General features: G+C 42.8%; 1 protein-coding gene across 4 annotated transcripts; it reads left to right on the top strand.

Moving 5' to 3' along the window:
• The first annotated feature begins 231 nt into the window (after nucleotides 1–231).
• Nucleotides 232–7435, top strand: LOC127343505 (phosphatidylinositol/phosphatidylcholine transfer protein SFH6). 4 transcript variants are annotated; one of them, XM_051369634.2, is made up of 14 exons: nucleotides 232–477; nucleotides 1050–1341; nucleotides 3103–3199; nucleotides 3311–3577; nucleotides 3663–3740; nucleotides 3886–3987; nucleotides 4104–4153; nucleotides 4292–4358; nucleotides 4545–4643; nucleotides 4732–4842; nucleotides 5081–5198; nucleotides 5419–5798; nucleotides 6997–7071; nucleotides 7176–7435. In XM_051369634.2, exons 1-14 carry the CDS (start codon nucleotides 444–446, stop codon nucleotides 7194–7196), a joined length of 1791 nt encoding a protein of 596 aa, XP_051225594.1. In that variant the 5' UTR covers nucleotides 232–443; the 3' UTR covers nucleotides 7197–7435. The 4 variants fall into 4 exon arrangements, 3 of the variants coding, with proteins under 3 accessions (XP_051225594.1, XP_071684457.1, XP_051225593.1); XM_051369633.1 differs by having other exon boundaries at nucleotides 233–477; nucleotides 4259–4358; XR_011755749.1 differs by lacking the exon at nucleotides 5419–5798 and having other exon boundaries at nucleotides 4259–4358.
• The last annotated feature ends 14029 nt before the right edge of the window (nucleotides 7436–21464 follow it).

Here is a 21464-nt window from a genome sequence, read left to right as displayed (position 1 = left end):
GTACAACGCAGCCGTAGCCCAGTCATCCAATTAGGCCATTTTCTACTCCTCAGAGTCTGGTTGGTTAAATCTGATACCTTGATTTTCCATCCAAGGGTCCTCAACCCATGGGTTCAGCCGGTTCATACGTTCTCGGATCTCGGCCGCGGGAACCCCCGCGTGCGCCAGGTCGACGAACGGAAGCCCACGTGGCGCGGCTGCGTGTCCCTCCCCTGCCTCGTCGCTCCGCTGAAAGAGGAAACCAGAAGCTACCTTTCCCCTCTCCACAGATATATTCTTTCTCTCTGATTAAAAAAAGGGACTGAAATTCAAACAAGCCACCGTTCATTCCCTCCATCTCGTGTGTTCATCTGCCGCAAACCTCCGCTCGCCAGGGGATAATCGAGGCTTAGGGTCCGGGATCCACCGGAGGAGTCGAGCTTGGATCGGGAGGAACGCCAGGGATGTCGGGGCCCGTCGACCGCTCCGGCAGGCCCAGTGAGTGCCGCGTGTTGCTTGCTTTCTGCTTCTCCTTGGTTCTTTCCCCTTCGCGTTGTCCTTTATCGTTTCTTCGATGTTGTGGCTAGTTCCGAGCCCCTGCCCGGGTGTTTCCGCGCATCGATTTGGTACCCGGTATCTGCAGGTGCTCGCACGAGAGATTATGTCCGCAGTAAGGTTGCTTCCGTCAGTTTATTAGTAGTTAGAGTACATAACAAGATAATTCGCTCTAGATAATCTCTACAACTAGGATCTAGATCTTGGATTCAAGGCGCTGTAATTCTTTGGCTATATCTCTCCTGTGTGTGTGGTGCTCGTCTGTTCAGGGCTGTCAGCAGTGTCGAACATTTAATAATAGTAGGATAGGCATTCGCAAAAAAAAGTAGGATAGGAACTACGAATTATGATTATTGGCTGCATATCTTAGGGGATTTAAATCAATTCATTGTGAAGCACTACTTAGTGCTAATTCACCAACTGTCTACTCCTTAGTCCTTACCCGTACTACGGCAGCAATCGCCAGTTTCCGTTTCGGTCAGAGAAGGGACACTGAGGCAATGTTGACGTTGCAGGTTTTGAGGGCGTCACGCTTGATGATGAGAAGGAAGAGATCAAATCTGACGAGGATAACTCGGAAGGTGACAAGAAGGCCAAGAAGGGATCCTTCAAGAAAAGAGCAATCAGTGCAGGGAATAACTTTAGGCATTCCTTGACAAGAAAGAGCAAAAAGAAGAGCGGCAATCTAGTCTCAATACAGGATGTAAGGGACGTGCAGGAGCTGCAAACTGTCGAAAGGTTCCGCCGATGCTTGCTTGATGGTGGCTTGTTGCCAGAACGTCATGACGATTATCACATGATGCTAAGGTACCACATCTGTTGTTGTCGAAGCATATTTGGGTTTCTTCTTCGGTAGATTACCTCCATTTCCTGCAAAAACATCTGCAATTAACATCTTTATTCTATATTTTGGAGTAAATTTCGCAAAATTACAGGGTTAATATCCAGACTGTCACAAAACTATTTATTTAAGAACCAATGCCACGAGCAACAGATTTAGGGAAAAAGTTATGTCACAAAATTACAGATTTAGGGTGTTTGAGTGTCATGATTTAGTAAAATGCATCACTACCTGTGGCTCTGTGGTACAATTAGTCTCTAAATATGTTCTGTCAAATTGGTCTTTTGATTTGTCCCGGGAACTGTGGTTTTGTGAAATTGGTGTTTGAATTCCTAATTTTATAGTTTCTACATTAAAGATGTACCCCCTCCGATCCATAATTAGTGTCGTGGTTTTAGTTCAATTTGAACTAAAACCACTACACTTATTATGGATCAGAGGGAGTAGTTAGTTTTTTTTTCTTTTCGAAATGGGGTGCCCCTGCCTCAGCATCAATTGATGCTGGCAGAGAAATAGCTAGATCTGTAACAATCCAAATAAGTCGGTGTTCAGTTCATTAGAGCAAGGAGAAAGTGCACTAGATAGACAGGTTGGACAATGAGGGCTTTTACTCTCCCTATCTCGAGTAGGATCATTGAAAAGAAAGAAAACGAATGGTTTATCGGCAATGGTTTCTTCAACTGGCTTGTGCCACAGCTCATAGCTCGAATCGGGATTGGAAAAACGGAAGGAAAGTAAGGCGCTAGAGCCTCTGATGAGGAAGACCTCGGATCTTTCAGAAGGAATAGGCCTACTTGCTTTAGCTTTTATGGTTCACCGCGGTTTTATTAAAGTAAGTCACACCATAACAGTAGTAACAGTACACAATTATTACATCTCATGGATCACTTAGAGTCTCAACATGGATAAGCCACCTAAAAAAAGCTAGAAGAAAAAAGCGATGTAGCATCATGATGTGAGCCTTTTCTCAGACCGCCAACCGGTTGCACCCAGTATCCATGTCCGGACGTTCCTCCACCGGCTGCAGGAAGGACCACATATGGATCCAATGAGTGACCAAAGGGATAACCTGCATAAAAGATGGGAAACTCCTTTTGTTAAATATAAAATCATTACGGACTGTCCATATAGCCCACAATAAAGCGCACACACCGACTCTAATGTGGCCTTTATCTTTTTTTTGCACCCCATTTAACAAATTTCCAAACAAATTTGAGACACTAGAAGGAGGAGGTAAATTAAACGTCATATAAATAATCCTCCAAATGATTTTTGCAAAGGGACATGAAAAGAACAAATGTTGTATTGTTTCATCTTGATCACAAAAACTACATTTAGTGCATCCATGCCAATTCCGTTTGCTAAGATTGTCTTTGGTCAATATAACTTCCTTATGTAGGAACCACATAAAAATTCTGATTTTAAGTGGAACCTTGATCTTCCAAATATATTTCTTAAGATAACATGTGTGTCCATTAAGCAAGTCTGTGTACATAGATTTAACACTGAACACACCAGAAGTAGTTATCGACCATCTAAAAGCATCCTCCACATCCGTCAATTGAAACATCATGAGGCGAGTAACTAAATGGACCCATCTATCCTTTTTGTTCCCAGATAAAGCTCTCCTGAATATTTAATAACATGTATTTCTTTAAAATTTATGCAAAGAAGAAAATTCCAGTTTCTCATGTATTTAAGTTTCTTCTTTCACCTTCTATGTGTAGATTCCTCAAAGCAAGGAAGTTCGATATTGAGAAAGCCAAGCATATGTGGTCACAAATGCTTAGATGGAGGAATGAATTTGGGGTCGACAATATAGAGGTAACTCTAAAATTCAAACATGAACCAACAGAGCAAATGATATTACTTAGTTCATGTGACTTCTATTTTTTTGACGAATTTAACTTCTAATATTGACACTTGATCCTTTAGGAATTCAATTACACCGAATTAAACGAAGTTAGGAAGTATTATCCACAATTTTACCATGGAGTGGATAAAGAGGGAAGGCCTGTGTACATAGAATTAATTGGAAAAGTTAACGCCAATAAACTAGTCAAAGTAACAACTATTGACCGATACATAAAGTATCATGTGAAGGAGTTCGAGAGATCTTTCGAGATGAGGTTCCCAGCTTGCTCCATTGCTGCAAAAAGGCACATAGACTCGTCTACTACTATTTTAGATGTGCAAGGGGTGGTACGTTTTCTTTTGGCCAGGTTTGTTCTTAGTAAATCCAGTTTACTTGGTTATAGTAGTCATTGACTTCTTTTTTATAAGCCAGGGTTTAAAGAACTTCTCAAAAGAGGCAAGAGAACTAATCATGCGACTGCAGAAGATTGACAATGACAACTATCCAGAGGTAGGTGATGCAATTATTCTTCTTAAACATTATTTTTTCAATTTAGTACCTTATGTTAATTAATAACCTTTTACTCTATGTGCCCATTTGGTTTCTCTTTCAAATTGCATACAGAGCTAATTACTAAATCGGAATGGTCTTGCAGACATTGTGCCGATTGTACATTATAAATGCTGGACAGGGCTTCAAGATGCTATGGGGTACAATTAAATCATTTCTTGATCCGCAAACTGCTTCGAAGATTCATGTAACTACTGTAGCTGTTAATTTTGTATTTCTGCATTTACTCTGTGGTTACTTGATTAAACACGTGACTAGCATTTACTATGTGTAATGATTGCCTCATCTATCGTTCTCATGAAGGTTCTTGGGAGCAAGTACCAAAGTAAGCTGCTTGAAATAATTGATGAGAGGTTAGTACTGAACTGTCAAAACTTTCATTCGCTTAAACATATTAATTCATTGTTCATGCATACTGGTGTTCAGCTTCTGCCTAATATTTTTAGTATCATGTTCAGTCAACTGCCAGATTTTCTTGGAGGTAAATGCAGGTGTGAAGAGAATGGAGGTTGCTCAAAATCAGATAAAGGTCCTTGGAAGGATCCTATTGTAATAGAGGTTATCTGCTCTTCACACTCTTATTACTAGCACGTCCATTAATTCTTTTGTTACGCCTGTACCCTATGCCTCTTAGGAGGAATGTAAAACAAACAATCTCTTTTCAATGAAATGAAACACAAAGGCCTTTTGCGTTTTATTGAAATAATAAATATCACTAGCATAATGTATCTTCCATTTTTTCAGAGGGTCATTAACGGTGAAGCAAACTATGGTCGACAGATTCTTGCCATATCAAGCACCGACGGGAAGGCAGTTTGTTATAATAAGCTTCGTCACTCAGCTGTAGGTGCACCTCGTTGTTATCATGTAAATGACAAGATCACCTCAAAATTTTCGTTAAAATCTATATCTTATTTCCTTTTTGGATCAGAAAAAATCTAGTGATGCCTCAGCCGAGTCTACATCTGAAGTACAAGATATTACATCTCCTGTCGCTCCAGTGGACACCAATGCGAACTCTGATTTGGACCTTTTCCTTGAGGCAAGATATTAACGAATGCTACCACTAGAACTAGGCAAAATCTTAAATATGATATAATATAATTTATATTGTCCTCTGGTCTTTCAACTACCTAAGACTAAGCCGTAGCAGTCTACTGTCCAAAACTACGATAACAAGTGGAAAAGTGCATTTGGACTCCTGCTAGTTTGCTTCAAATTTGTTTTCCAGTAATATTTGTTGGTCAGTATGCTCCTTGACTCATCTTCCCTGCCTGCAGCCAAAGTCTCCAGCACATGCTTCAACTTCTGGTGCTACTCCTGTTGTAGAGGAAAACATCCCCACTGTGGATGATGCGTGCAACAGTCCAATGGCCACCTCAATGGCTTCTACACCAGGTTTTTATGTACTGCTATCACTCTTATACTTCTTAATGAGAAGTTACTGGGACTTGTAGTCAACTTGTACGGACTAATTAGAAACATACTCACCCCATAATGAATCTTCTGGATGAAACATGTTTCTTTGTTCATAGTTTACTTAGAGTATGTTATTAAAACAGCTCTACTACGAGTTAATGGATCTTTATTGACTAGTTATGTTGCATGCTTCACTCAGGTGCTTTCTCCTTGAGAAATATACCTATGACACTTGGAGTGCTACAAACCAAGATTGTTACTTGTCTGACAGTTTTTATTATGAGCCTTTTTATGGTGATCCGTTCTGTCCCAAACAGAATGTCCCAAAGGTTCTCAAGGCAATCTGGGGGCTTTCCTAAAGATTTGGAGTTTATGGAAGGGGTCCGACCTCCATCTCCTTCTGAACATACCGAAAATGGTACCCTTCTGTATGTATCAAGGCGGCTTCATGAACTGGAGGAGAAGGTGCATGCGCTCCAAGCAAAGCCATCTCAACTGCCACTCGAAAAAGAGGAAATGCTCAGTGCGGCTGTCCGCCGTGTGGATGCATTGGAAGCTGAGCTGATTTCCACAAAGAAGGTACCTCCAGTTCATAAACAAAGACTAGTTCTCCACCTAAAAATATATAGTTCTCCAGCAATGACATCAGACTGACTCCTGCTGGGTCAATTAAGGGCAACTCCAACGGGCCAACCCATTTCGGACATAGACGTCCGTCTGGGATGCGCGGCGGACAGACGAGAGGCCCATGTCCCCCATGTCTGGGCCATGTCACCTCAACGGCACCCCCTAGACCTGTCCATTTTTTTTTCTCATGTTCACCATTTTGGTAATTTTTACAAAATGTAGCTAAATATAATGAAAATTATAGCAAATAAATTACCAGCACTTGGCAATTCAATTAAATCCGCGCCGGCATACATCAAAGTATCAAAAGGATCACAAATGACACATAGTTCATAATAAACAAACACACAAAATAAGATAAATATCTCAGTGATCACTCATCTCGATCGTGGATCATCTTTTGCTTCTTCTTGAATCTCATCATTGGGTCCATGATGATCAGGTCGCCCGTCATGATCCGGGTCTCCTTGGTGAATAGCTTGAGCTATACTTCCTTTTGCCATAACTCAAACTCCTTGGCCATTGCAAGTGCATTGAGCTCGACACGAGATGGCGTTGGCGTGGGCGGTGGGCCTGAAGGGCAGCGGCGGCCTCCGGGCTCTTCTTGGCCAGCCCGCCTGCTTTCTTGTCTCCACAGATCTATGCTCCGGCATGAGCTCTTTCTTGGGCTTGAGCAGGGACAGGCGGTGGCAGCGATGGGCGGTGCGTTGTCCATAGCTTGCTAGGGCTTCTGTGGCGGAGGCAGCTTGGTTTCGGAGAGGAGAGAGTGGAGTGTGCCGCTGACTGGTGGGCCCAGGGCGGATACGAGGGGGGCGGCGTTGACGTGGATACTGTCGGTAGGACTGCAAATCCAGCCCAAATTTGGGCTTGAAATGGGAACGGACATTTCCACAGCTAGCCTTCTGTTTGCATCACCCTGTTGGGGACCATGCCCTGCCCTCTGTCCATGCGGACATGCACAGTGCATTTGCGTCAGCCCGTTGGAGTCACCCAGATGTTGGTGATATCAAGTGTAATGTGTATCTGTTGTTGTGGTTAGTGTAGTTTCACCCAGTTTCATGATTTGCACTACAAGCATGTGAAACAACATAATTCCATTCACTTTGAGCAGTATTTTTTGGTTATCAACCTTTGTTTCTCTCCTGTGCAGGCGCTCTATGAGACACTGATAAGGCAGGACGAGATGCTTGCATATATTGAACGACAAAACAGTACCAAGTTTCGGGTACGTTTGCTCCTATTGTTTTGTGTTTGCTCCTATTGTTTTGAAACGGGGGTGCTCTTGAGCGCTTCTAATTCTTTACTTTGATTCCATACGTTGATTTGCAGAAGAAGAGGTCCTGTTTCTAAGTATTGGAGCACATTCCGAGCGATCTCTTATCGTTCAGGACGGGATACTCTCTATTGCAAATTGGATGCATATATTGTTCCGGTGTAAAATTGCTGTAAGTATTACGAATAGAAGTGCAGGCGAGCATTTTGCCGCCTCTTTCATGTTCCAGCCTTCCAGGATTGAGTATATATTGTTGATGCTTGGAACATGTTTGAGCTCAGAAATACAAGGGTGTACGGTACATAATTCAGAAATATACGAGGGGGTGTACAGTACAGTGTCTCGTTGCAAACGGGCCTTTTCGTTTTGTCCATCCAAGTTTATTATCGAACGTTGAATTTCTGGACTCGCTAGCATCTATGGTTGGTGACCGCATTGATCCGTCCGACTCCCGAGCTCAAAAGCAGAGCGGCGTATGTGATTCGAGGTAGACTTCAGACCTGGGAGTACCTTACCCACCCCACTGACGCCATCCGTTGTTAGTCGTATTGTAATGGGACAATGCCTTGCAACAGTAGTGCCTCGCAAGTCTTTCAGCAGCTGGTGGCGTCGGTCCATTTTGTGCGTGGAGAAGTTGGATGCGTCAAGCGATGACATATTCTTGTAGATACACTTGAGTTGGAGACGTCTCTCAAACCAAATCAAACAGAAATCGTGAGGGAGGCGAAAGAGCTAGGTGCTGTTTTGCTACGTTGTAGTATCTTGTAAGTTGGGTTTTGGTGCGCTTTCGAAGGGCTTATGTCATCTTTTGACCTAACAAATTGGTGGAAACTACTCTCCTCAGCGATGGAAAATATTCTTCTAAAAAGGTGCTTAAGCGAGCCAACGGCAGACACTGATTCAGTTCAATTCCGGTTTGACTGCAAGCCTTGTCTGTCATCAATCGGAACGAGCACTTCCTTGTGCATATTCCGCATGAGCATGATACCTTTGGCACAGTGGATGATATCTTTTCATGGCACCCTGTTGTGATCTCTGGAGACACCATCATGCATGTAATGGCCGTCAGATCAGCCAATCAGACCCTACGCGCACCAGCCACACGACCATCTCCATCTCATCACGGCGGGTGATTGGTCGATTGCTCCACTGCAGGTAGTACGTGTTGGATTTGACCCGCCGGATTCTGCCACTTGGCGTCCAAATTGTTCGACAGGAGGTATTGCTGCTTCCACATTGGACGCTTCCAAATCGAGCTGTCCCTGCCCTTTTCCTGTTCGGGCGTTCCGTTTTGACCTGAGACGTCAGGGTAGCCGCCGGGCAGGTGGCAAAAACGGAACCGTTCCTGATTTACATGCACACGAGGTCACAGACAACACAATAATTAGTCAATGGTGGTGCCAATGAAGCATAGACGCATAGTTTCATTCTTCTCATGTTGCTGTAGTAGCATGTAGCATAAACCACAATTGGTACATGCGCAGCGGCTTGTCCATTGACTGAACCTAGTCTTATATTTGGGCAGATCCAGCCTCCATGCTCCTTTTTTCCTTCTTTTCGGGAAAGATCCAAATCTATTGCATGAGTTCACAAGATGTACAAAGCAACTTAAACATAATAAAAATTACAATGAGGTCCTTTGACCACCTAACACCACCTGCCGCCAAAGCGAGCCACCAACGCACCACTATCGCCACTCCCTTACCGGAGCGGTCTGACGTTGTTGATGACAGTCGGGAAGTCTTCATGCACATGCTCCTAAAGACCAGTGCCCCAAAGCCAAAGTCATCGCCATTGAACTCCTGAATTGATTCGAAGCTTATAACACCAAACCTATTACACACGTAGGCGGGACGAGATCCACCACTCCATGGAAGCGGCAACCAGACGAAACCTCGCCCTCCTCAACGCCACCAGCAAGATCACCGCCAACGAGGTGGAAGACGAGGCGGGTATACCTAATTCTTATCCCACAAAACGTCGTCATAGCCACCATAACGACAATATCCTTTGACCAAACTCTAACTTTAGGGAATCTTCTACAACACCGAGCGTAGATCTGAGGTCCCCGCCTCCTCTGGCCGCCGGAGTGGCGAGCAGCGAAGATGGGGACCCGTCGATTCTCGGTCGTAGATAGTGAGGACGAGGCAGACACTAGTAGGAAAAAGCTCATTAGTGGCGCACCAAAAATGATACTCGGTTGCATGGGAGGTGCGCCACAGAATCGTCGCCATAAAAATAAGAATTATGTGGCGCACCAGCCCATGCGCCACAAAATTAAGACATTTTGTGATGCACTAGAGACGGTGCGCCACTGAAATAAGAAGTTCTGTGGCGCATGTGGCCCAGGTGCGCCACAGAAATAGGTGCGCCACTGAATTTGTTTTTGGTGTGCCACAGAATAAGCTACATGTATAAACGATTTTGTACTGCCTGCTGTAGACATACATGTTTTATACAGTTATATATACAAGTAATATACAAATATAATATAGACATCATGTATACTAGACAGATATAATATAGCAACATTATACATCATCATCACATTACTTAGAGCCCGACTGAGTTATACATATAGCTCCATACAACTCATAATCCATACAAAGTTTATCATCTCGAGATACAAATGAATTGACACCGGCCGCCGCCTACACTAGGATAAAATAGAGTACCGTCGCGATGATGGTGAGCAAGAGCGAGAGCACAACGAAGGTCTTCATCTTGCTCTTGTTCGACTGGTGCTTCCTCCACTTGGCAACCGCCTCGTGCCTAGTCGGGTATCCTTTGTAGCAGTTGTCGCTGAACTTGTGCACCTGTTTCTTGCAGTCCTCCTATTCCTCGTAGACTCCTGGAATCCGCCCCTCGAACACGACGTAGTACGTCATCTCTATGGACACAATGCATATTAGTATATAATGCAATGGAAATGATTAGAGGGTTCACATGCATACATATTCACAAGAATTAAAGCAAGGTAATAATAATAAACCTAAAAGATATATAGCATCGGTATCATATAAGTAATCAAGTTCAATGACAACGACGACAATAGTAACTGAAGTCCAACAACGACGACCGTTTCGAGCAAATTAAGCAAGTTTAGTTTACAACACACTACACATTATCCATCGATTCAAAGTAATGGTAGGCACACCAGCCTCGATCAACGAGACGTCTTCTTCAGCGGCTCCGGGAACGGTTTATATAGCATCGGTAAAGATCGATTTTTTTTTCGAAAATCCTCTGTTGCTGATCTTGAAAAGTGGTCAACTAACGAAAGTTAGATAATAACCTAGGGCATATGAATAAAAAATGACAACTCAAAATTCCACGCTGGCTATTTTTACGAATGTTTATGGTAACATCACATAATCTATTTTCAGGATAGCAACTTCCCCAAATCTTACTTTTTTCCTATTAGAGGCTATTCTTGGCACAAAAACGAAATAAAAATGATAAGAAGAGGTTATTAGAGGGGGTAATAACTTCCAAGACTCAAAAAAAGAAAACTTACAGAAAATAAACATAGGTTATCTCCTATAAGCGCTTTTCTTTAACGCCTTTCAGCTAGGCGCAGAAAAAGTGCGAGCATCAAGTATTATCAAATGAAGAAGCATCAACATCATAAATGACGGAAGCTTTGCGCATACCTCTCCTACCTTTAAGCTTTTTCATAGGGAAACAATGAGAACCACGTGGTGAGGAGGTGAAAATCATGATTCCTTCCCCAGCATCAATCCTTGCTCCCAGGAGTTTTAGCAGTGATCGCCCTAGCGTGATTTGTCCTTTTTTTACTCATTCAATGACAAGATAATCAGTGGATACCATCCTCCCTAAAAAAATCTGTATGCACTCCTTCAGCAATTCCAATGGATAATATAACAGCATTATTGGTAAGTGATATTTCTTCTCCTCCCTCAGAAAGTCCCCAAAGATTTAAAGACTCGTAAATATCTCTAGGAATAAGGCAAAATTCAGACATAATATCGCAACGATCATAAAACATTTTTCCACCTATATCAACTTTCACTGAACGGAGCAAACTTGAGGGTTCAGAGTTTATTGGAACATGATCATACTTTTCCCGAAGCATACTATAACATTCGTTCAATCTAGTTGTACTTGTCTCAGGAGTGTTTAATCTAGCAAAGATGCTCTCAAGGGATGGATCAAAATTACTAGGTGAGCTATATGTTGCAATCAACTTTTTTATGGCATTAAAATCTTGATCTCCATCATAATGAAGGAAATCTCCTCCAGCTACTTTGTCCAAAGCATATCTATAACGCAGAATAAGACCAAAATAAAAGCTACTAAGAAGCAAGCCTAGAGTGATTTTTGGTTCAGTTTTGTTGTAACAACTATTAATTCTAGACCAAGCTTCCTTGAAACTCTCCTCACGCCCTTGCTTGAAAGTGAAAATCATTTCCTCCGGCGAATAGTAGCAGGAATAGACATTTTTAGCAAAAGTAAAACTAAGCAACAGAAATAACAGCTATAATAGAAACTAATTTTTTTGTGTTTTTGATATTAAGACAACTATAATTGAAACTATTTTTTTGTGTTTTTGATATAATAAAGCAAACAAGACAAAATAAAGTAAACTAAGCAAACTATAACAAAGTAAAAAAGATTGGAGATGAGAGACTCCCCTTGCAGAAATCCTCTTTCTCCCCGGTAATGGCGCTAGAAAGCCTTGATGGTGCTCCGGTGATGGCGCCAGACAATCTTGTTGGCAGTTGTTGTGTAAGCGGTTGGGAAACCCCAAGAGGAAGGTGTGATGAGCACAACAACAAGTTTTCCCTCAGTATGAAAACAAGGTTCAATCGACCAGTAGGAGAAAGGCGTGAATTCTGAAGGTGTTGCTGGTTGACTAGTGGCAGGGCGCACTACCGACGACTGCAACAATGTGGAACCTGCACACAATACAATCAAAGTAGTTTGCCCCAACTTGCAGTGAGGTTGTCAATCTCACTGGTTTGCTGAACACAAAGGATTAGACGTCGAGTGGAAAGAGATGTTTGCAGTAATTAAAGAGAACATGAATTACAGTAAGTAAACAGAACATGATGATTGTATCAGTGTAAAGGAAACAGGGCCGGGGTCCACAGTTCACTAGAATGTCTCTCCATAAAGATAAAAAGCATGTTGGGTGAATAAATTACAGGTAGGCAACTGATAGAATATCGACCATACATGACAAGATGATTACTCTGAGATTTGATTGGGCATTACAACATAATACATAGACCGTAATCCAACTACGTCTATGACTAATAATCCACCTTCCGGATATCGTCCGAACCACTTTCAGTATTAAGTTGCAAGCAACAGATTATCGCGTTAAGCAATGTGTGTAAAGTAAATAATAGAATTACCCTTGGATAAAATATTGTTGTTTTCTCCCTAGTAGCAATAACACATCTACAATCTTAGAAGTTATTGTCACTCTCCCAGAAAACTAGAGGCATGAACCTACTATTGAGCATAACTACCCCCTCTTGGAGTCACAAGTATCCACTTGGCCAGAGTATCCACTAGCAACGAAGAGCATGCAAGATCACAAATAACATATGACATGAATATATAATCAATCTCAACATAGTATACAATATTCATCGTATCCCAGCAAACACAACGTGTAGGATTACATAAAGATGATATTGATCATGTAGGGCAGCTCACAAGATCTATACATGAAGCACAAAATGGAGAAGACAACCATCTAGCTACTGCTATGGACCCATAGTCCAGGGGTGAACTACTCACACATCACTTTGGAGGCGGGCATGGCGATGTAGATGCCTCCGGCGATGATCCCCCCTCCGGCAGGGTGCCGGGAAGAGCTTTAGAACCCCCCGATATGGGTTCTGTGATGGCGGCCGCGGCGGAACTTTTTGTGGATGGAGGCTCGAGTATCCAGGGTTTTCCCGATAAGATGTATAAATAGGCGGAGGATTTAGGTTGGTGGGGTACCTGGGGGGCCCACACCCCCTTGGTGTGCGCCCTAGGCCAGGCCGCGCTAAGGGTAGGTCTGGCCGCCCTGAGGCGCCTCTTCGACCCCCCTCTGGACTTCGTCTTCATTTCGGTAAAATATTGACATTAGTAGGAAAACCATTATAGGTAGAAGTGGCATCTGTGGCGCACGTAGAAAATATGCTCCACAAAAATTATTTTTGTGGCGCACCAAAAATATGCTCGACATAAATTTCTAATTTCTGTGGCGCATGTACGAGTGGTGCACCACAAAACTTTGCCTTTCTATGACGCATGTGGACGGACGCGCCATAGAATCTCCATGGGGCCCATGCAGGGTCTAGCACTGCACATGGGTGAAGGGAATTCAGTGGCGCATCTGTCACATGCGTCACAGAAAGTTAAAATTTTGTGGCGCATATGCCCACATGCGCCACAGAAAGTCAAAATTATGTGGGCATATGCGCCACATAAGTTCATCTTTCTGTGGCGCACTAGGCATATGCACCACAGAAAGTTGACGTGATTTTTTCTCCCCACGCAACCCCCCTGGATCGCCTTTTTTTAGCACTGTAAAATAAAAAAGAAATAGATAGAAAATCCAAAAAATAAAATCCTTCGAGGTGCCCATGTATTATGTCATCTAGCACCACTGAAAAATAACAAACATGAATTTCGACTTTTTTTTGCAAAATTGCGTTGGAAAATCATCAAACTGGATTCCTGGTTGCATACGAACTTGAAAAAAAAACACACAATATAACAAAATGTTCCCACGAAAATTCTACATCCGAATTCACTTGGGTTTGCCTGGTTGGAAATTTTTTAGAATCACCAAATTCGAAAAGAGTAAAAAGATAGGGTAATTTAAAGATTTTTTGCTGCAAAATAGAAAATTTGAAAAAAAAACGGTGGCGCACCATGTGGACATGCGCCACAGAATTATTAGCCGAATTTTTGAATTTCCCCGGCGCCAATCTCCTCCTCCACTTCTCCTCCACCACTTCTCCTCTCAGTTCTCCATCTCCTCACTTCTCCTCTTTCTCCTTCACTTCACCTCCCACCACCACCACCTCCTCCCTTCTTCTCCGCCACCACCTCCTCCTCCCTTCTTCTCCGGCGACCACCACCACCACCTTCTCCTCCTCCTCCGGTGACCACCACCACCTCCTCCGGCGACCACCACCTCCTCCTCCTCCGGCCACCACCACCACCTCCTCCTCCTCCTCCTCCTCTGGCCACCACCGCCACCTCCTCCTCCTCCGTCCTCCGTCCACCACCTCCTCCTCCTCCGGCTACCACCACCACCACCACCTCCTCCTCCTCCTCCACCACCACCACCACCTCCTCCTCCACCCACCCCACTGATACGTCTCTAACGTATCGATAATTTCTTATGTTCCATGCCACATTATTGATGTTATCTACATGTTTTATGCACACTTTATGTCATATTCGTGCATTTTCTGGAACTAACCTATTAACAAGATGCCGAAGTGCCGATTCTTTGTTTTTCTGTTTTTGGTTTCAGAAATCCTAGTAACGAAATATTCTCGGAATTGGACGAAATCAACGCCCAGGGTCCTATTTTGCCACGAAGCTTCCAGAAGACCGAAGAGGAGACGAAGTGGGGCCACGAGGTGGCCACACCCTAGGGCGGCGCCCCCCCCCCCCCCCCCTTGGCCGCGCGGCCCTGTGGTGTGGGCCCCTCATGCCGCCTCCTGACCTGCCCTTCCGCCTACTTAAAGCTTCCGTCGCGAAACCCCCAGTACCGAGAGCCACGATACGGAAAACCTTCCAGAGACGCCGCCGCCGCCGATCCCATCTCGGGGGATCCAGGAGATCGCCTCCGGCACCCTGCCGGAGAGGGGATTCATCTCCCGGAGGACTCTACGCCGCCATGGTCGCCTCCGGAGTGATGTGTGAGTAGTCTACCCCTGGACTATGGGTCCATAGCAGTAGCTAGATGGTTGTCTTCTCCCCATTGTCGGATCTTGTGAGCTGCCTAACATGATCAAGATCATCTATCTGTAATTCTATATGTTGCGTTTGTTGGGATCCGATGAATAGAGAATACTTGTTATGTTGATTATCAAAGTTATGTCTATGTGTTGTTTATGATCTTGCATGCTCTCCGTTACTAGTAGATGCTCTGGCCAAGTAGATGCTTGTAACTCCAAGAGGGAGTATTTATGCTCGATAGTGGGTTCATGCCTCCATTGATATCTGGGACAGTGACAGAAAGTTCTAAGGTTGTGGATGTGCTGTTACCACTAGGGATAAAACATTGGTGCTATGTTCAAGGATGTAGTTACTGATTACATTACGCGCAATACTTAATGCAATTGTCTGTTGTTAGCAACTTAATACTGGAGGAGGTTCGGATGATAACCTGAAGGTGGACTTTTTAGGCATAGATGCATGCTGGATGGCGGTCTATGTACTTTGTCGTAATGCCCAATTAAATCTCACTATACTCATCATAATATGTATGTGCATGGTCATGCCCTCTTTATTTGTCAATTGCCCAACTGTAATTTGTTCACCCAACATGCTGTTTATCTTATGGGAGAGACACCTCTAGTGAACTGTGGACCCCGGTCCAATTCTCTATCTTGAAATACAATCTCTTGCAATCTTTGTTCTACTGTTTTCTGCAAACAATCATCTTCCACACAATACGGTTAATCCTTTGTTACAGCAAGCCGGTGAGATTGACAACCTCACTGTTTCGTTGGGGCAAAGTACTTTGGTTGTATTGTGCAGGTTCCACGTTGGCGCCGGAATCCCTGGTGTTGCGCCGCACTACATCCCGCCGCCATCAACCTTCAACGTGCTTCTTGGCTCCTCCTGGTTCGATAAACCTTGGTTTCTTTCTGAGGGAAAACTTGCTGCTGTGCGCATCATACCTTCCTCTTGGGGTTCCCAACGGACGTGTGAGTTACACGCCATCAAGCTCTTTTTCTGGCGCCGTTGCCGGGGAGATCAAGACACGCTGCAAGGGGAGTCTCCACTTCCCAATCTCTTTACTTTGTTTTTGTCTTGCTTAGTTTTATTTACTACTTTGTTTGCTGCACTAAATCAAAATACAAAAAAATTAGTTGCTAGTTTTACTTTATTTGCTATCTTGTTTGCTATATCAAAAACACAAAAAAATTAGTTACTCGCATTTACTTTATCTAGTTTGCTTTATTTACTACTGCTAAAATGAGTAATCCTGAAGTTGAAGTTCGTACATTTAAGCAACGAGGGGGAGAATGTTTAAGAGATGCTTGGTATAGAATTATTGATGCCCATAATAGGTGCACTAAGAAACACTCCACCACTATCCTACTCAGGAATTTTTATGTTGGTATCTCTAGCTGGAATAGGTATGTTCTTGATAGTCTCGCGAAAGGTAACTTCCTAAGTACTCCTGCACTAGAAGCTAGTTGCATTATTGAGAGTCTATTTGGAATACCTCCTATTGATGAAGTTAAAAATGAAATCTCTCTTGAAGATGTTATGAAAAAATTGGAAACCATAGAGAAAAAATTTCCAAGTATTGAAGCTAAATTGGAAATGTTACTTGATAAAACTGATGAACTTGATAAATCCTTAGCAGGAATTGATGAAAGAATTAGTGTCCTAGGAACTTGTGTTGTCCATGACGATCAAAGCAATAGGATTGACGAACTTGAAAAAGCTATGGGAACTTTGGGTTCAACATTTTCTTCTCTTAAATATAAGGAGAAAGCTTATGTGGGTAAGGAGCAAAAGTTTATGTATGTCTCTAAAGTGCCTAAACCAAAGAAGTATTATTATAGGCCTAAAATTGACAAAGCCCTTAGTACCACTACAGATGGCGGAGCTCATAATAACGACACACCATCTCTTGATAATACTTGATACACACTTTCTGCGCCTAGCTGAAAGGCGTTAAAGAAAAGCGCTTATGGGAGACAACCCATGTTTTTACCTACAGTACTTTGTTTTTATTTTGTGTCTTGGAAGTTGTTTACTACTGTAGCAACCTCTCCTTATCTTAGTTTAGTGTTTTGTTGTGCCAAGTAAAGTCGTTGATAGAAAAGTTCATACTAGATTTGGATTACTGCGCAGAAACAGATTTCTTTGCTGTCACGAATCTGGGCTGTTTTCTCTGTAGGTAACTCAGAAAATTATGCCAATTTACGTGAGTGATCCTCAGATATGTACGCAACTTTCATTCAATTTTAGCATTTTCATTTGAGCAAGTCTGGTGCCTCGATAAAATTCGTCAATACGAACTGTTCTGTTTTGACAGATTCTGCCTTTTATTTCGCATTGCCTCTTTTGCTATGTTGGATGAATTTCTTTGATCCATTAATGTCCAGTAGCTTTATGCAATGTCCAGAAGTGTTAAGAATGATTGTGTCACCTCTGAACATGTTAATTTTTATTGTCGCTAACCCTCTAATGAGTTGTTCTAAGTTTGGTGTGAGGAAGTTTTCAAGGATGAAGAGAGGAGTATGATGCAACATGATCAAGGAGAGTGAAAGCTCTAAACTTGGGGATTCCCCGGTGGTTCACCCCTGCATATTCTAAGAAGACTCAAGCGTCTAAGCTTGGGGATGCCCAAGGCATCCCCTTCTTCATCGACAACATTATCAGGTTCCTCCCCTGAAACTATATTTTTATTCCATCACATCTTATGTGCTTTGCTTGGAGCGTCGGTTTGTTTTTGTTTTTTGTTTTGTTTGAATAAAATGGATCCTAGCATTCACTTTATGGGAGAGAGACACGCTCCGCTGTAGCATATGGACAAGTATGTCCTTAGTTTCTACTCATAGTATTCATGGCGAAGTTTCTTCTTCGTTAAATTGTTATATGGTTGGAATTGGAAAATGATACATGTAGTAATTGCTATAAATGTCTTGGGTAATGTGATACTTGGCAATTGTTGTGCTCATGTTTAAGCTCTTGCATCATATGCTTTGCACCCATTAATGAAGAAATACATAGAGCATGCTAAAATTTGGTTTGCATATTTGGTTTCTCTAAGGTCTAGATAATTTCTAGTATTGAGTTTGAACAACAAGGAAGACGGTGTAGAGTCTTATAATGTTTTCAATATGTCTTTTATGTGAGTTTTGCTGCACCGGTTCATCCTTGTGTTTGTTTCAAATAAGCCTTGCTAGCCTAAACCTTGTATTGAGAGGGAATACTTCTCATGCATCCAAAATACTTGAGCCAACCACTATGCCATTTGTGTCCACCATACCTACCTACTACATGGTATTTTCCGCCATTCCAAAGTAAATTGCTTGAGTGCTACCTTTAAAATTCCATCATTCACCTTTGCAATATATAGCTCATGGGACAAATAGCTTAAAAACTATTGTGGTATTGAATATGTACTTATGCACTTTATCTCTTATTAAGTTGCTTGTTGTGCGATAACCATGTTCACTGGGGACGCCATCAACTACTCTTTGTTGAATTTCATGTGAGTTGCTATGCATGTTCGTCTTGTCTGAAGTAAGAGAGATCTACCACCTTATGGTTAAGCATGCATATTGTTAGAGAAGAACATTGGGCCGCTAACTAAAGCCATGATCCATGGTGGAAGTTTCAGTTTTGGACATATATCCTCAATCTCATATGAGAAAATTATTAATTGTTGTTTCATGCTTATGCATAAAAGAGGAGTCCATTATCTGTTGTCTATGTTGTCCGGTATGGATGTCTAAGTTGAGAATAATCAATAGCGAGAAATCCAATGCGAGCTTTCTCCTTAGACCTTTGTACAGGCGGCATAGAGGTACCCCTTTGTGACACTTGGTTAAAACATGTGCATTGTGATGATCCGGTAGTCCAAGCTAATTAGGACAAGGTGCGGGCACTATTAGTATACTATGCATGAGGCTTGCAACTTGTAAGATATAATTTACATGATACATATGTTTTATTACTACCGTTGACAAAATTGTTTCATGTTTTCAAAATCAAAGCTCTAGCACAAATATAGCAATCGATGCTTTTCCTCTATGGAGGAGAATTCTTTTACTTTCAATGTTGAGTCAGTTCACCTATTTCTCTCCACCTCAAGAAGCAAACACTTGTGTGAACTGTGCATTGATTCCTACATACTTGCTTATTGCACTTATTATATTACTCTATGTTGACAATATCCATGAGATATACATGTTACAAGTTGAAAGCAACCGCTGAAACTTAATCTTCCTTTGTGTTGCTTCAATGCCTTTACTTTGAATTATTGCTTTATGAGTTAACTCTTATGCAAGACTTATTGATGCTTGTCTTGAAGTACTATTCATGAAAAGTCTTTGCTTTATGATTCACTTGTTTACTCATGTCATATACATTGTTTTGATCGCTGCATTCACTACATATGCTTTACAAATAGTATGATCAAGGTTATGATGGCATGTCACTCCAGAAATTATCTGTGTTATCGTTTTACCTGCTCGGGACGAGCAAAACTAAGCTTGGGGATGCTGATACGTCTCTAACGTATCGATAATTTCTTATGTTCCATGCCACATTATTGATGTTATCTACATGTTTTATGCACACTTTATGTCATATTCATGCATTTTCTGGAACTAACCTATTAACAAGATGCCGAAGTGCCGATTCTTTGTTTCTGCTGTTTTTGGTTTCAGAAATCCTAGTAACGAAATATTCTCGGAATTGGACGAAATCAACGCCCAGGGTCCTATTTTGCCATGAAGCTTCCAGAAGACCGAAGAGGAGACGAAGTGGGGCCACGAGGTGGCCACACCATAGGGCGGCGCGGCCCCTCCTTGGCCGCGCGGCCCTGTGGTGTGGGCCCCTCGTGCCGCCTCCTGACCTGCCCTTCCGCCTACTTAAAGCTTCCGTCGCGAAACCCCCAGTACCGAGAGCCACGATACGGAAAACCTTCCAGAGACGCCGCCGCCGCCGATCCCATCTCGGGGGATCCAGGAGATCGCCTCCGGCACCCTGCCGGAGAGGGGATTCATCTCCCGGAGGACTCTACGCCGCCATGGTCGCCTCCGGAGTGATGTGTGAGTAGTCTACCCCTGGACTATGGGTCCATAGCAGTAGCTAGATGGTTGTCTTCTCCCCATTGTGCTATCATTGTCGGATCTTGTGAGCTGCCTAACATGATCAAGATCATCTATCTGTAATTCTATATGTTGCGTTTGTTGGGATCCGATGAATAGAGAATACTTGTTATGTTGATTATCAAAGTTATGTCTATGTGTTGTTTATGATCTTGCATGCTCTCCGTTACTAGTAGATGCTCTGGCCAAGTAGATGCTTGTAACTCCAAGAGGGAGTATTTATGCTCGATAGTGGGTTCATGCCTCCATTGATATCTCGGGACGATGTGAGAAAGTTCTAAGGTTGTGGATGTCTTTGTTGCCACTAGGGATAAAACATTGGTGCTATGTTCAAGGATGTAGTTACTGATTACATTACGCGCAATACTTAATGCAATTGTCTGTTGTTAGCAACTTAATACTGGAGGGGGTTCGGATGATAACCTGAAGGTGGACTTTTTAGGCATAGATGCATGCTGGATGGCGGTCTATGTACTTTGTCGTAATGCCCAATTAAATCTCACTATACTCATCATAATATGTATGTGCATGGTCATGCCCTCTTTATTTGTCAATTGCCCAACTGTAATTTGTTCACCCAACATGCTGTTTATCTTATGGGAGAGACACCTCTAGTGAACTGTGGACCCCGGTCCAATTCTCTATACTGAAATACAATCTACTGCAATCTTGTTCTCTTGTTTTACGCAAACAATCATCTTCCACACAATACGGTTAATCCTTTGTTACAGCAAGCCGGTGAGATTGACAACCTCACTGTTTCGTTGGGGCAAAGTACTTTGGTTGTATTGTGCAGGTTCCACGTTGGCGCCGGAATCCCTGGTGTTGCGCCGCACTACATCCCGCCGCCATCAACCTTCAACGTGCTTCTTGGCTCCTCCTGGTTCGATAAACCTTGGTTTCTTTCTGAGGGAAAACTTGCTGCTGTGCGCATCATACCTTCCTCTTGGGGTTCCCAACGAACGTGTGAGTTACACGCCATCACCCACCCACCCCACCCCACCCTACCCAACCCAACCCACCCAACCACTCACCTTCCGGCGATATTCACACAAAAAACCGGCGAAATTCCGGTGGCCCCAGATCTAGATAGATCTGGCCACCACTTTTTTAAAAAATTCAAAAAAATAATAATTTTGTGGCCCATATTGGCATAGTGCGCCACATAAGTTTTCAAGAAAATTCTGTGGCGCATATTGACCTAGTGCCCACCACAGAAGTTTCAAAAATTATGTGACGCATGTACATATGTGCCACAGAATTCAAATACTAGTCGCT

The sequence above is a fragment of the Lolium perenne genome, chromosome 3, assembly GCF_019359855.2.
Source record: "Lolium perenne isolate Kyuss_39 chromosome 3, Kyuss_2.0, whole genome shotgun sequence".
Lineage (NCBI taxonomy): Eukaryota > Viridiplantae > Streptophyta > Magnoliopsida > Poales > Poaceae > Lolium > Lolium perenne.
Note: the sequence above shows the minus strand (reverse complement) of the source record. Positions and strands in the feature narration are given on the sequence as shown.